This window comes from Geotrypetes seraphini, chromosome 3 (genome assembly GCF_902459505.1).
Source record: "Geotrypetes seraphini chromosome 3, aGeoSer1.1, whole genome shotgun sequence".
Taxonomy (NCBI): Eukaryota; Metazoa; Chordata; class Amphibia; order Gymnophiona; family Dermophiidae; genus Geotrypetes; species Geotrypetes seraphini.
In genome coordinates, this window is record NC_047086.1 from 277626588 (window position 1) to 277642993 (window position 16406).

General features: G+C 43.0%; 1 protein-coding gene across 3 annotated transcripts in view; it reads left to right on the forward strand.

The window, feature by feature from the left end:
* Window positions 1–16406, forward strand: part of TTC27 (tetratricopeptide repeat domain 27) — a 677043-nt gene that overhangs the window by 564786 nt on the left and 95851 nt on the right. For all 3 annotated transcript variants that reach the window (XM_033935684.1, XM_033935685.1, XM_033935682.1), the window contains 2 exons: window positions 5377–5429; window positions 14729–14894. In XM_033935684.1, coding sequence (XP_033791575.1) covers window positions 5377–5429; window positions 14729–14894 — 219 coding nt within the window. The remainder of the gene's footprint in view (window positions 1–5376; window positions 5430–14728; window positions 14895–16406) is intronic.

Genomic DNA, 16406 nt, shown 5'->3' on the forward strand with positions numbered 1-16406 from the left:
CTAGGTGCAACTCTGTTAACATCCTTTAAATGCAGGGAGCATAGATACTCTCCCTCATATTAGAAAAAAGATCAAGGTGACTAAAGAAACCAATTTGAACTAGTTTCTTTAGTTTTTTGTCTATAGAAATTGCACAGTAGGGATCTCTACTCTTAGCATCTCTTTCATACAGTATTAACTCTCCGATTGTCCAACTCACATCTGTATTATCATGTACTACTAAGAGCTTCTTGTATTATTTTTAAATTGTATCCATTTAAATAGCATTGTAAGTCACCTTGAACCTAGTTAGGAATAGTGTGTCTCAGAAATCTCAGATTAGATTTTCATCAGAAATTTGATCAAGGACCCTTAGGTTTAGGATGGGACAGAATCCTCTACTGTGTGGGGCCTCCAATGAAAGATTAGGTTCTTTACCTTTGCTAATCTTCTTTCTTGTAAGTCCACACTTTATTCCGGGACCAGTGGGCTATTTCCGTCTACCTGCCAGGACTTTGTAAGAAGCCTCAAACTTCAGAGGCTTAAACCCCTCCCCCTCTTACCTCATCACTATCCCTGTGAACATAAGTAGACAGAAACATCCGTAGAAGAACAAGAGAGAATGGGGAACAGGGACACTCCCCAACAAATAAGTCAATTTTGCTCTTATAAACAAATGCAACAAAGAAAAACGAGAGAACGGGTCATAAAACATTAGAAAGCTGAATGACAAAACAGTGCTACAAGGAGACACAGCCAGAAGGGGGTGCCTGAACTAGGGACTTCCTAAAACTAAGTGCTAAACCCATTCTGATGGCACTCTTATAAAGGCTGGTCAGAAAACAGAAATCCAGCTTACCAGTACATGTAAAGACAGACAATCGGTGAATCAGCAAGGTATATAGCCCTGCAAGTCTCGTCCAAAGAAACAGACAACTCTGCCCAAGAGGACGAAACACCTTTGGCAGTGTGAGCCTGCACCTTGAGGGGGGCTTCTTTCCAGCCACCACATAAGCCGTGGAAATGGCCATATGGATCCACCTGGAAATGGTGGCCTTAAAAGCTGGCCTACTCTTGTGGGCAGGAACCACCAGAACAAACAGGTGGTCAGAAAGGTGAAACTCGGTGACCTCCAGGTACCTCAAGAAGATCCTACACACGTCCAAGGATCACAACACCCGATCCTGCTCCCTCAAACCAGTGGAAACAAAAGCAGGCAGTCTAACTTCCTGATTCACATGGAATGTGGAAACTACTTTGGGAAGAAAGGAAGGAAAAGTATACAACATCACACCAAAATCCATAATATGCAGAAAAGGATCCCAGCAGGAAAGAGCCTGAAGCTCCGAAACCCTACGGGCTGAGGTAATAGCCACCAGGAAGCTTGTCTTAATTGTGAGATCCATAAGGGATACCAGCTCAAGAGGCTCATATAGCGGACAAGCCAGAGAATAGAGAACCAGGTTAAGATTCCAAGTTGGACAGGGAAGGTGCAATGAAGGCCGAAGCTGTAGGGCATCCCGCAGAAAATGAGCCACATCTGGATGAGCTGCTAATGAGCCCCTCGGAGAAATAGGGCCTATACTTGAAAGACCAGCAATCTGCACCCGGAGAGAAGCTATCGCTAGGTCTTTCTTCATGCCATCCTGTAGGAACTCCAGGACACCAGGGATCAACAGAACAGATGGGTCCATCTATTGCAGGCCACACCAGGTCTAATAACATCTCAAAGCCGTCGTATAGGCAGCCACTGTGGATTTTACTGTGTAGCAACATGGCAATCACAGCTGAAGAATAGCCCCTGCTAGTCAAGGCTATGCACTCAAGAGCCAAGCCGTAAGACCAAAGTGGTCCAGATCCAGCATTGCAGTTGGACCCTACATGAATAGGTGAGAATGACAAGGTAGCCGGAGCCCCCAATTCTGCTAGAGCCAAACCAAGTCGACATATAACGGCTGCCTTGGCTAATTGGGTGTAACCAATCATGGGCCACGGAGGGAAGACCTATAGGAGACCTTCCTGTGTCCAGGGCTGAACCAGAGCATCTAGGCCTTTGCTTCCGGTCTTGCAACGGTGACTGAAGATCTAATTTGCTTTCTTGTTGGCCACAGTCGCCATGAGATCAAACATGGGATGCCCCCACTGATCTATTATGCAATCAAACGCTCTTGAGACAGAAACCACTCTCTGGGATTTAGACACTGACGACTGAGAAAATTCATCTGAATGTTGTCCACTCCTGCCACATGCACTGCTGATACCGCCACAAGGTGTCTCTCTGTATATCAGAAGAGAAGCTGAGCCTCATAGGGGATGTTTCTGCTGGTAGCACTAATAGCTGTGGGGCCAGGGATGACCTACAATTTTGAAAGGCAGTGAATAGGTTGAGATGGGTGTGAAAGAAGAGGGAAGGTATGTGGTATAAGAAAGACATCACATTTTGAAGCCAGGTCAGTTTATTTAATTGTGCTTCTATTCTGCTAACACCTGCTAAAAAAGTGAAGTAGCCATAGGTGGGCCTGGGTAGGCATGGCCCACCCACTTCGGGCTCAGACTCGCCACTTAGCAGCAGAGGACTTTGTCAAAACCAGCACTGGGGGAGCAGGCTGGACTTCTGCAGTCCCTGCATTTCCCTCCCATCACTCCCTGGCTTCAATGGGTAAGTGACTCCTACAGACTGCCTGCCACTAACCCAGAAACCTCTCCTCTGTCATGCACTGCCCCCTCTGTCACAACTTCCTGTTTCTGCTGGGGCAGGATGTAGAAGAAAAGACAAATGGACAGCAGCCACTTGAAGAAGAATTACGTAGTAGACAGACATGACAGTAGAAAAGAGAAACTGGAATCAACATGATGGCAAAATAAAATGTCCAGACAACAAAGGTAGAAAAAAGGCATTTTATTTTGAATGTTTTACATGGAACAAGTTCCAGAGGATGTGGTAACAGTGGTTTGCATTGTTGGATTTAAACAAGGTTTGGACAAGTTCTGAACAGAGTTATTTTCTAACTCTGAACTTAGATGCTCTGGAATAATAATAATTGTACAAATATTTCCAATCAAATATAGTTTATTAAAAATAACAGAGTAATCTTATTTCAAAAGGCATTTGTACAATAGAGACACATTACAGTCAGAAGTGTAAATGTATCGTTCTGAGGAACGGTCTCATACGTCGTTTTCCACTCTTACTTATATATCTAAAATAACGACATTCTTCTACCTGCATATAATTGGTCAAACATTATTTGATACCATATAAGGCTCACTTCTGTACATTCATATGGGGCTGTGACTTTTTCCCCCTCACAAAAGAATTTCTAAAAGTCACATTCTAATACTAACTTAAATCTACTATTACAATATACTTACAAAGAAAAATATTCATGCATATAGCTTTAAATCATCTCTCTTCTGTGTTCCTTAAAACTCAAACTGCTTCTTCTCATATGTTACGGATTGATTTAACAGTGTGCACTGAAAAGTCCTTTGTTTCACAGTGAAAAAAGGGGAGTGGCTAACCAACTTTAAAGAAACCTGATTTTTCCTGTATAAGTCATCTTATACATTTTTAGGTAGCTATATTTTAATATAAGGCATTTAAATGAAAGTTCCTACATATTTACGAACTAACTTGTATTTTAATAGCTTACTAAAACTTGACTCATATTTTCATATATGCATTTACACATTCGGGTGGGGGTGCATCGATGGCTGGAGGGCCTGGGATCCCTCCTGCCCGTATTTTAGTGGGGGGGGCAGGGGGTGTTGCCGGGCCAGGAGGGCTTGGGCTCCCTCCTGGCCCCATCATTATCAGCGAGGGAGGAGGGGAGGTTGGGGATCGCTGGGGCAAGAGGGCTTGGGCTCCCTCTTGCCCCGATGCTATCGGGGAGTCAGCGGGGCAAGAATGCTTGAGCTCCCTCTTGCCCCGATGCTGTCACCGGGCCGGAGGGCTTGGGCCCCCTTCTGCCCGATCGTAATCGCTGGGGGAGAGCTGATCGCTGCAGGAGAGTGCCGCGGTTCGTAGGGGGGTGGGCAATCACCATCGTGGCATGCAGCGAATGTTATAGTAGCGGGTAGGCAGGTTGCTGGGGCCGCTGAGCTGAAGCTATAATCTCAGCGGCCCCTTTTCGGCACTTATACCTGTTTTAACTTGGTCTAAGTCAAAACGTATAAGTGCCGACTAGGCAACCTGCCTAAAGTTTTGGTTATACCTGCTGCATGCCTAAGTCTAGGTCGGCCCACCTCCCGCCCTTTCCCCTCCTCTAAAAACACATCTTTTCGCTCTATGCATTTAGAGGCATGGGAAAGGCCTATGCTGGTTTTAGATAACGTCTAAAACCAGCTTTGATTATGGGTACTTGGACAATCAGGCTTTTTGATCGTCCAAGTACCCATTTAGGCCACTTTTTAGATGTTTGGGTTTTTTGATTATGAGCCCCATAATAGTGCAAAATATAGACAGCAGATATAAATTCTCAAAACTGACACATTTTGATCACTAAATTGAAAATAAAATCCTTTTTCCTACCTGGTGATTGTCTGGTGATTTCATGAGTCTCTGGTTGCACTTCTTTCTGACTGTGCATCTAATATTTATTTATTTATTTCTCTTTTTCTTTTTTTTTCTCTTTCCTCTCCTCCAGACCTCATTCCATTCCAAAACTAACATCTCTGTCCCTCCATGAGTCCAACGTTTCTCCCTCCCTCCTATGTTCCAAGTATGTGCCCCCTGCCCTTCACTGCCTTCCAGCCTTTGTCCTTTCTCCCTCCCTGCCGTGCCAAAGCCTGCTTACCTGCCACCGATTCCTCCTCCCCCCGATCCGCCGCTGCCCCCTGCCACCCGCATTTAATTATCCCCCGCCACTACTCCGAGACGGGAAAGGCCAGGCGCTTGCAGCAATTGCACACCGCCGGCACACAAGCCTTCCTCTGATGTCAATTCTGACGTTGGAGAGAAGGTCCAGACCAGCCAAGCAGCGATTGGATGACCCGGACTTTCTCTCCAATGTCAGAATTGATGGGGGGGAAGGCTTGTAGTCCTGCAGTGTGCAATCACTGCATACACCTGGCCCTTCCCGAAGTTGTGGCGGGGATAATTAAATACGAGTGGCAGGGGGCGGCGATGGACCGGGGGAGGAGGAATCAGATCAGCCCGCATACCCCCAACAGGCGATCCGCGTACCCCCTAGGGTACCCATACCGCAGGTTGAGAAATCCTGTTATAGAATATAGTTGCTGCCATTGTTGCATAATACTATGCTTGCATTGCTCTTTGATTTGAGATTTATAACTATGTATTGCATTGGAACTTTACATCATAATGCAATATGAACAGTTTTACTAAATAAAAATAAATTGGTAAAATCTAAGATGATTTTTATATTGTAATTTCAGAATGCTGAGGCTTGGAATAATTTATCAACAGCATATATCAGATTGCAACAGAAGTAAGTACTTCATGCTCATTGGAAATCTGTTTGTGAAATTTACTTTACTTTCCTCCCCATCTGAGTTAGTAAAGAGTTACTGACTTCTACTTCATGCTAAGTTTATTTATTTATTTGGGTTTGGTTCATGCCTTTTTCATGTGCAGGTCAAGGTGAGTTACATTCAGTTATTTCACTGCTCACAGTTTAAATTTGTACCTAAGGCAATGGATAATGCTCTAATCATTAGGCTATTCTTAATTTTTCATCTGCTATATCATTAGGCACAATTTCACTTTCACTTATTTTGAGGTGATTAAATTCAGTTTAGGAGGGACAGCATAAGACAAAGCCATTACTTCATAATAATTAGATTTGACTCTGGACTTTGCCGATTTCAGAATAATTGTAGAGAGTTTAGTACTTTCTAAAATCAATTTTCCAATGCACTATATCTGGGGATTGCTCATTCTCAGTTCAAAGATTTATTTATTTTTTTATTCATTCATTCACTGCTTACTGTACTGCTCTACCAGGCAGAACTAAGCGGTTCTTAGTCTAAAACACGGGAAAAGAACTCCATTAAATATAGGACAGAACACCAGTCGTACTCAGATTAAGTCAGTAGTCTCTCAGGCATTTTTTAAACTTATTTGTCATTGCAAAATTTCAAGACTGGTATTAGTGCCATGTTAACTCCTTTTTTTTATTATTGTAATGTATTGTACCTTGGTTTACCATTTATTTTATTTACTCAGTTTTCTATACCAGTGTTTTTCAACCTTTTTACACCCGTGGACCGGCATCATTATGATGAATTATTTTGTGGACCGGCAAACTACTAGGACTAAAATTTTAAAACCCCATTTCCGCCCCATCTCCGCGAGCTCGGTCACCTCAGTAACTATAGAAAAATAGACAAATATAGTGCAAAATATAGACAGCAGATATAAATTCTCAAAACTGACACGTTTTGATCACTAAATTGAAAATAAAATCATTTTTTCTACCTTTGTTGTCTGGTGATTGATTTCATGAGTCTCTGGTTGCGTTTCCTTCTGTCTGTGTATCCTTTCTTTCATTTCTTTCTTTCTGCACTCAGGCCCAAGAATTGTCCCTTTCTATTCCTTCTCTCTTTCCTTCCTATGTCCTTAGTGCCCCCGGTGCCTCCTTCCCATGTCCTTAGTGCCCCTTCCTGTCTTTAGTGCCCCCAGTGCCTCCTTCCCATGTCCTTAGTGCCCCTTCCTGTCTTTAGTGCCCCCCATTGCCTCCTTCCCATGTCCTTAGTGCCCCTTCCTGACTTTAGTGCCCCCAGTGCCTCCTTCCCATGTCTTTAGTGCCCCCAGTGCCTCCTTCCTATGTCCCTCTCACTGCCTTTCACACTTTGTCCCACCTCCACCCCCAAAGTCTGCCTGCCTGCCTGTCTACCTCTCTCCCTCCCTCCCTAGCCAAAGTCAGCCTGCTGCCTCCCTGCCGCTCAAAAAAAAAAAGCCTCCCTCCTTCCTTTCCCCTGCTCTTACCGCCATGCTGCAGCTGCTAAAGCCAACAGAAAGTCTTCTTTCCGATGTCAATTCTGAAGTAGGAGAGGACGTTCTGGGCCAGCCAGGCAGCGATTGGCTGGCCCAGAATGCCCTCTCCAACGTCAGAATTGACGTCGGAAAGAAGACTTCCTGTTGGCTTTTTTTTAATTTTTTTGCGCCTGTCCTTTAATCTTGCCGGCCCTGCGCGTGAGTGGCAGAAATTTCCTGCGGACCGTCACCAGTCCGCGGACCAGGGGTTGAAGAACAGTGTTCTATACTATTCTCCCAAGGGAGTTAAGAACAGTTTACATGAATTTATTCAGGTACTCAAGCAACCTGCAATGCCTGGTGTTCATAATGGTTGCTCATAATGCTGCTGCACGGACTATCATGTGGGCTTCAAGGTTTGAGCACGTGACCCCGATTTTACGAGATTTGCATTGGTTACCCATTAGTTCATGCATTGAGTTTAAGATTCTTTGCTTGATTTTTAAGTTGCTGAAATGCAATGGACCGCCTGCATTATCAGCCTACATGAGCTTTACAGTCAGCAGATAGGTTATGTTTGGCTGTTCCATCTTTGGCCGTGGTGAAGCTTTCTAACCACCGCAATACTATGCTGATGGTACAAGGCCAGAAATGTTGCCATTTGTTGCCTTATGAGATAAGACAAGTGTCGGGTTTGCTGTAGTTCAGCAAATTGATGAAAACTGTTTTATTCGAATGGATATCTTGTCCATAATTTGCTTTTAGCTATGTCTTACTGTAATCATTCGTTTTTAGTAGTTTATTTTTATTTTTATGTGTAATTCTAAGGTTGTGTCTAGTTTTAGGTATTTTATTATACATTTTATGATGTGTGTTTAGAGAATATGTATGTCTTATGTTACCCACTTAGAATTGTAGGATAAGCAGGATATAAATTGTTTAAATAAATAAACATCCATACTTACATAATAAATGCTAGACCAGCTGACTCTGAGCCAAGGCCCAAAATCAACCTTCAAAGGTATTTTCAAAGTGCCATGTTTTCAAAAGAGTTTTAAAAGACCTAAGTGAGCATTTGCATTGTAAAAATGGTGGCATGAGATTCCAGCAAGTGAACTTCACCAGCATTATAGGTGGAGAAAGACCCTGACTTGGATGTCCTGTTCCTGGTTGTAGCTAGGAAACAAAATATGATGAACTGTCAGAGATTGTGAAGAAGTGGAGCCTGTTTCAATCTTAAGCTCCTGATGACGCCTGAGGGCGAAATACAACTGTGTCGAGCTACAATGTTTCCAATGATCAGGCTTGACTGATTGAATGTGGAGGAAACTGAGTGAACAATGGCGTAGAAAAGAAGGCATTTGAGAATTGGCACAGAGAAGATTGTGCATGGAGTATAGCACTTTATTGAGAGGATGAACTTTTCATGAATTTTAATATATTGGATAGATTGGGAGGGCTTCACTTTTGGGAAGGATGACTGTTTGTATGTATTGTATGAAATAATAAGAGATGAAAAATGTTTTAAGGTTTTTATGTTGCATATAATTATAATAAATGATTAAATAGTTACAAATCAGTAGGAGGTGTAAGGTATAGCTCTTTTTGTATTTAGTTTATGTATTTAAGTAGAGCTATTGAAAAGATTTTATAAGTCCCAGTGTGCTAATAAGCATATATTATATGAGGTATGATAAAATATGGTGAATGCTGCTGCTGAGCACCATCAAACGGAAAGGCAGGGATCTTCAATATGGGAAGCGGAGTGTCAAACCTTAGTAACAGTAAGTGACAAGTTTCAACTTGTTCAGCGCAGTCAGTCGGCTGTGAGCTACGGTTGAGAGAAGGTGTATTTTAAAGTATGCCGTAAATCATGGATCAAGAGCAACACATGATGTCATCAGGGACATGCCAGAGTAAATCAGGGCAGTAGAAGGCCCCGAAGCAGCGTGTGTAGAGTGCTGCACACACTGCTGGAGTTGCAGGTTTGTCGGGAAAGGGGAGCAGGAGAGAAGACATGCACAGCCACTTGCAGCAGGGGCTTAGAGGGCAAGAGAGCTGCAATTGGACAGACTGAAGAAGGAAATGTTCAGATAAAGAACAGTTGAGACTGAAGAAGGAAAGAAAATTGGAGAGACTGAGGTAGGAAATGTTTAGAGAAAGAAGAGCTGAGACTGAAGAAGGAAAAAAAAATAGGAATAAATATCTACAGGGAAACACAAGATCAGGAGCATATAGAGAAAAAATACAGCAGAGGTTTGCAGGAATAAGGAACACATAAAGAAAGTAGAGCAGAGACCCCTGCAAGAAGAGAAAAAGAGCAAAGAGACTGGGGATGAGAAAGAGAGCAGACATGCTTGCAGGAGAAAAAGCGAGGCAGTAATGTTACAGCTGTAGAGTGCAAAGTGAGGAAGAAAGCAGAGACAGTGCTACACAGGGAAATGGAGGGAGAGAGAGACAGAAAGAAAGAAAAAAGACAAGACATATATTCTAGCACCCGTTAATATAACGGGCTTAAAGACTAGTGTAATAACTGTGAACACTTGAATTCCAAAGTGTTCCTCTTAATTGTGAAAGAGAATTCCAGTAGTGGGAATTTACTGCAAGATAAAGTATCCGCCAGAACCGCGCATCTGATGCCGTGTGGCAAAATTTATACGGGTCCGCCACTTCCTCATATTTTTTCTCTGAGAATTTTCCATTTTTAATTTTTAAATTAAAATAATTTTCTTGTCAAATGAAGATTCTTTATTATATGTATATAAATAATCTTCAAGTTGAAGAAATTAATTAACTACTGGATCACTCATGACTATAACAATATCAGTGGGAAAGTCACTTAGCTGGTTGTTTTTTTTAATGATACAGCGTGGCATGAAACTACCTGACACAGTTCTCCATTTCGTCTCTTCATCAGGGTTTGACACCAGATTCAAATTCAAAAACTCATCTCGCCAACACATCTAGAGTCGTGTCACATATCGCTTCTGGTAGGGCAATTTCTGTTGAATAAGAACATTATGATGTGTCCTCATCCACCTTATTCACCGGATCTGGCACTGTGTGTTTTCTTGCTCTTCCCCAAAGTCAAAATGACCATTAAAGGTAAATGTTTTGAATCGATTCAGGACATTGAAGCAACCACACTAGCACAACCAAAGACACTCATGAAAAGAGGACTTCCAGAACTGCTTCAGAAAATGGCAAGAATGATGGGATAAGTGTGTTGAAGTGAGGGGGAATATTTTGAGAGGGATTAATGATAATGTGTCTCTTACTATAATAATTTTTTTAATTTAAAATTCACCGTATTTTTTTATCACACCTCATATGTTCCTCATGCTTTTGTATTGGTGGGGTTTTCTGGGTTTTGTCTTTGTTTCTTACAATTACTCCTGGGGTCCCTAATATAGCCATTTTTGGTGGCAACTTGTTAGGATAGGTTCTTGACTCAAGCTAAAGTTTTGTTTGATGTTTAATCCTTATGCCCCGTTGAGAGGTATTTTACTATTTGTCTGAATAGTGTACGTCTTGTTGTAGCTGTTTTGGACAGCCCCCACCATTAGCCTTACTTTAGTTAAGTTTATGGTTACTAGTATCAGGCTTGTTGTCAATTCCCAGTTCATCTTGGAGAGAGTTCCGTGGTCTGCATTTGAGGAGTTAGAAGCTTTATGTGTACAGGAAAACATTTTTTTTTTGTATTTACAATTTCAACTTTTAAGATAGGAATTCTAATCAATCATTCATTCTAGGACAAACAGAATTACAATTTCTACTTTTAGAACATGGTACTCTAAATCAGTGTTTTCAACCTTTTTATACACGTGGACCGGCAGAAACAAAAGAATTATTTTGTGGACCAGCAAACTACTAAGACTGAAATTTAAAAAACACATTTCCGCCCCGTCTCCACGAACTCGGTCCCCGCAAACTATCTGATCCCATCCGCACAAGCCTCAGTTATGATTTTATATTAGATGTATTTTATTAAAGTATAAAAAGAAACAATATTCTGTACAATTGTCATTTTATAAATACAAATATACAGAGCAAGGACCAACAAAACCCATGTCTCCCCTCCACATATATCCCCCCTACTATCAAGAAAACTGAACAAGCCAAATTATTACAGAATGCTACACAGAAATATCATGGTAACAGAATACTGCAATCATACATGACAGGAATAGTGTTAGGGGAGTGCCCCCTGGTCAGAGAGAGCCCTAAGCCAGCTGGAAGCTAAAGAAGCACTGTCTGGGCTTTGCAGTCCCCAGTTATGTCTCTAGCAGGATATGTATTTAAAATCTGATATATTCTAATGACAAAATAGAAATAAAATTTTTTTTTTCTACCTTTTGTTGTCTCTGGTTTCTGCTTTTATTTTATTTTCACTCTTTTCCTTCCAGCATCTGCCTGTTCCATCTACTGTCTGCGCCTTCCAGAAACTGTCTGTCTCCCCGTGCCATCTCTCCTCTAGACCCCCCCCCCTTTGGTCTGGCATCCATCATCTTCCCTCTGTTCCCTCATGGTCTGGCATTTTTCTCCTTTCATCTCTCTTTCCCTCCCCCCTGTGGTTTTTAGCATCTCTCTCTTCTCATTTCCTCCCCTCAGATCTGATATCTCTTTCTCCTTCCCCGTTCTTTGGCATCTCTCTCTCCTCTCTCTTCTCTTTCCTTTTCTTCTCTGGTCTTCTTTCTTTATTTTCTGCCTCTGTCTAAATTAAATTCTTTCTTACTATGCAGTCCTCAGTTTCCCTCTTTCACTGTGTCTACCCACAGCATGCCACCCTTTTCCTTCACCCCTCCACTATCTCACTAACTCTATCTTTTTCCCCCATCCAGCATATGTCCTTTTTCTTTATCTCTTCTTCCATCCAGTTTGTGTTCTCTTTCTCCACTTCCTTTCAGCATTTGCTCTCCCTTCTCCCCACTTCCCTCTTCTCTCTCCCCACTTCCATCATCTGCCCCTTCTCTCTCTTTCCCCCCACTTCTATCATCTGCCCCTTCTCCCCACTTCCATCATCTGCCCCTTCTCTCTCTTTCCCCCACTTCCATCATCTGCCCCTTCTCTCTCTTTCCACCCACTTTCATCATCTGCCCCTTCTCCCCACTTCCATCATCTGCCCTCTTCTCTCTCCCCCTTCTCCCCACCTCCATCATCTGCCCCCTTCTCTCAGTCTCTCCATCCACCACAGGCCCATCTCTCTCCCTTCCTCTCACCTTTCTTTCCGATTTTGGCAACAGGATCGGCAACGCCCCTCCCCCGCCCTCCCCCCCCCCCCTCCGTGATGACACTCAAGATCGGCATCGGGCCTCCTTCTCCCCCCAGCATCAACAGCACTTCAGATCGGCAACGCGGTGCTCAGTCCAAAGCTTCCCTCTAACTTGAATTGCCTGGGCGTAAACAGGAAGCTGAGTCAGAGGGAATCTTTGAACTGAGCATTACATTGCCGATTTGAAGTGCTGTTGATGGCGAGGGGAGAAGTAGGCCCGTTGCCGATCTTGAGTGCTGGGGGGGGCCTGTTGCCGATCTTGAATTGCGTTGTGGGGGGGTGCCGATGCTATGCATCACCGTTGCTGCCCAGATGCTGCCGATGGCCACAATCTGATCTTGCCGGCCCTGTGCGGACCGGCAGCAATTTTCTGCGGACCGTCGGTTGAAGAACAGTGCTCTAAATAATCAAACATTCTAGCACACAGAGAGTATGAGAAACATATCTTATCTAAATTCTTTTTACTCACTGTTCTCTTGGTCCACATGAAGGGCTATACAAAGAGCCCTTCGGTTAGGCCTGCAAGCAGGGCCTGCAAGCATTTAGGTATAACACGACTGAGAAATATTCGATTAGATATCATTGTTTATCTTTTTTTTGTTTGTTTAATTCTTTATTGATTTTCAAACTACAAATGCGCCATAAATAAATCACATATATGTACAATTGTAAAATAAGCACAGCGAACTTTCAAATATTACTGCAACAAAGTAACTTCCCCCTCCCATCAAATATACAATCAATAAATCAAACCTTCATTAAACCATTCATAAAAATCATAAAATTCCATTCCCTTCCCTTACCCCACTCCCCCAGGATGTGTACGTTCCTTGTTTATATAATAAAATTAATTTAATTATTCATCTTTACCACATTTAGTCAATGGCTCCCACACCTCCATAAAATTTTTCAGTCGGCCCTTGTTGTATAGCTATACCACGCTCCATTTTATAAGTATAACATAGGGATTCCCACCAGAATGTGTAGTTCAAACTATCCCAGTTTTTCCAGCTTATCTTAAGAAAAATTGTTTATCATTTAAGAATATGGTCTCTGGTATCCCTCAGGGATCAACACTTTCTGCCACTCTTTTTGAACAATGTGCAAGTATTAAAACAAGCAAAACAAGAGGGAAAGTGAAATAGAAAATTTTAAATAAATCTCTCTTTTTCCTACGTTCTAAGACAGTTTCCCACATTTCCAGCTGCAGCAATTCCTGTCTCAGCACTCATTGAATAAAAGGTAGTTGACATCTTGGGATTTTATTTGCTTCAATTTTCCTCAAAACAAGGGAAAAACTTGAATTAAATGCTGAAGCAGATCTGTAAGAAGGCAACAGCATCACTGTCTTCCCTTTCCTGCATCATAGGACGTTATCCTGAACCCTGCCTCTGAGTGCTTACGGAAGGAGATTATAATGATTTATAGAATAACAGAGAAGGGATTGGCTGAAACTAGTATTTTCATTTAATTTCTTATATACCGCTATACCGTGAGGTTCTAATAATTTTCAGGGTTACTTTTATTAAAAATAGTAACCTTTTAGGGCTAGATGCAATAAAGTCAGCGATCGTCACTAAACCTGTTTTCACAGCTTTAGCGATGATCGCTGTTACCGACCCGATGCACAAAATGGCCCACCATTGTTTTTCCCCTCAATCGCCCATTTTCCAATCCAGCCATGCAAATTAGCTAAAACCCCATACAAAATAGCCAAGCAATTGATGCACTAACATCATTTGGCTATTCCAAATGGGGTTTTAGCAACAGGTTACCAACAGTGTTACCAACAGGTCTGTCTGTTGTTTTTTTTTTCTTTTTTTTTCAATGGCACAGATATTTTGTGTGTGTTAGATGTCGATGACAGCCCTCCCCAACGACTCCCAACAAACGTCCGTCCCCCGGAAGCCAGGCACACTCGAGCCACTGTCATCATCGTCCTCCCCCCGAACACAGAGCACCCCCATGCCATGGCTCTCCCCAACCCCCCAAAAATGACAGGAGGGACACCCCTGAACCCTAAAAAAAATGGCAGGAGGGGTGGGGGGGCATCTAGTGGCAGGAGAGGAGTGGGCACCCCTCCTGCCATTTTTTGTGGGTTTTGGAGGGGGGTCAGTGGCTGGGGGGGACCTAGTGCGTGCGAGGGCCGGCTTTTTTTTATTGGGACAGATTGTGCATATGTAACACACACACACACACACATCTGTGTCATTAAAAAAAAAAGAAGCAGTGACAGGAGGCTGCTTCCCCTGCTGTTAGGGCTCTGCACACGTGTCAGTCACTCACTAAGCTATTGATCGGTTGCATTTGTATGAAAACTTGAAAGCACATCAATCTGGAGAATCGGCCAACAGCAATCGAGTCGGTATCTTTAGTGCATCTAGCCCTAGATCTCTGTAGTCAAATGATAGCTAATATTTCTAAGCTGCTTTTATATTCAATGAAAGTTTGAGTTTTGGAAACCCAGAATCTATTGTAATATCATGCAGTTTCTGTATAAATCACAAGAGTTTCTAATCTATTATTTATATTTTTAAAAGAGCTAAAGCTTTCCGAACTTTGCAAGAAGCCATCAAATGCAACTATGAGCACTGGCAGATTTGGGAAAATTACACTCTTACCAGTACTGATATAGGAGAGTTTTCAGAAGCTATTAAAGCTTATCACCGACTTATGGATTTACAAGACAAATACAAAGATATTCAGGTTGGTAGCTCTTTTTTTTTTCTTTTTCTTTCTTTTTCAGTTCTCTTCAATATTAGTGAAAAAGACACTGGGCCATTGAGCCAGTCAAAGATCAGATTTGGGAGCAAGTGACATACTTATAAGACAGGCATTGAAAACCACCTTGATCCTGTAAGAGTGTGGTTCTTTTCAATATGGTCAGATTTGAAAGTGCTCCAAATCCATGCATATGCATCATTTGCCCTTGCTCGCTGATATAGTTGGTGGCTCCTCTTTGTTTTAGAGACAGTAATATAAATTCAAAGCAGCTGGAGCAGCCATCTGCGGTATTGTAAGTTTTCTGTCTTGGTTGTCTCTTGAGTTTTAAGGCAGATGTGGAGAAGCGTCTTATTCAGATTGTTTCACATTAAGTAGCATTATCTGCTACATGTATATTTTACATTTTGAACAGGGCATAAAAGATTTTGGAGAAGGGTGAAGTATTGTTGGAAGTCATTAAACTGAATTGAATCCCATATCTAGTCTTTTTACAGGGCAATTTTGTAAACCATTTTCACACATACAATGCCGATTTATGCACATAAGTGAGCTTTTATAAAATTAGGACACATCTAAAAGTATGTGCAGTAGGCTTGCTCAGGGATCCAGCTTGCCTTGAGATCGGGGCAGGCAGGAGAAGAGTCTGGCTGAGGAAACAGGCAGAAGGGAGAGAAGAGGAGTTAGACAGAAGAGGTAGAAGGGAGAGAAGAGGAGTTGGGCAGAGGAGGCAGAGGGTGAGGGGCTGCGGCAAAAGATAGCTCCGCCTACCCCATGACATTACCCGCAGCAGATCCGGAGCTCCCACTTAAAAGGGGAGGGGCCAATGGCATGCAGATCCATCTTGCCTTGAGATCAGGGCAGGCAGGAGAAGAGTCAGGCCAAGGAGAGAGGCAGAAGGGAGAGAAGAGGAGTTAGACAGAGGAGGCAGAAGGGAGAAAAGAGGAGTTGGGCAGAGGAGGCAGAGGGTGAGGGGCTGCAGCGAGAGGTAGCTCCGCCTACCCCCTGACGTCACCCGCAGCAGATCTGGAGCTCCCACTTAAAAGGGGAGGGGCCAATAGCACGCAGATCCAGCTTGCCTTGAGATTGGGGGAGGCAGAAGGTGAGGGGCTGCAGCGAGAGGTAGCTCTGACCACCACCTCCCCCCCCGACGTCACCCACAGCAGATACGGAGCTCCCCCTTAAAAAGAGAGGGGGCCATTCATCAGGAACATGGACCTGCGGCTAGAGAGGCAAGAGAAGATAGAGAGGACCGTGATCATCATGTGTGACTCCATCATCAGACAAGTCGACACCACATAGCGGGAGGATGACAGGATTGGCTGGTGACCTGCCTACCAGTGAGCCACATCGACAGGATCATCGACAGCGTGGAAGAAGAAGATATGGCAGTGGTGATCTATATGGGGACGAACAACATGAGCAACAGGAACTACAACAGAAAGTACTGAAGGACCAGTTCCGGATGCTAGGAAGGAAGCTAAAGACCAGAACACA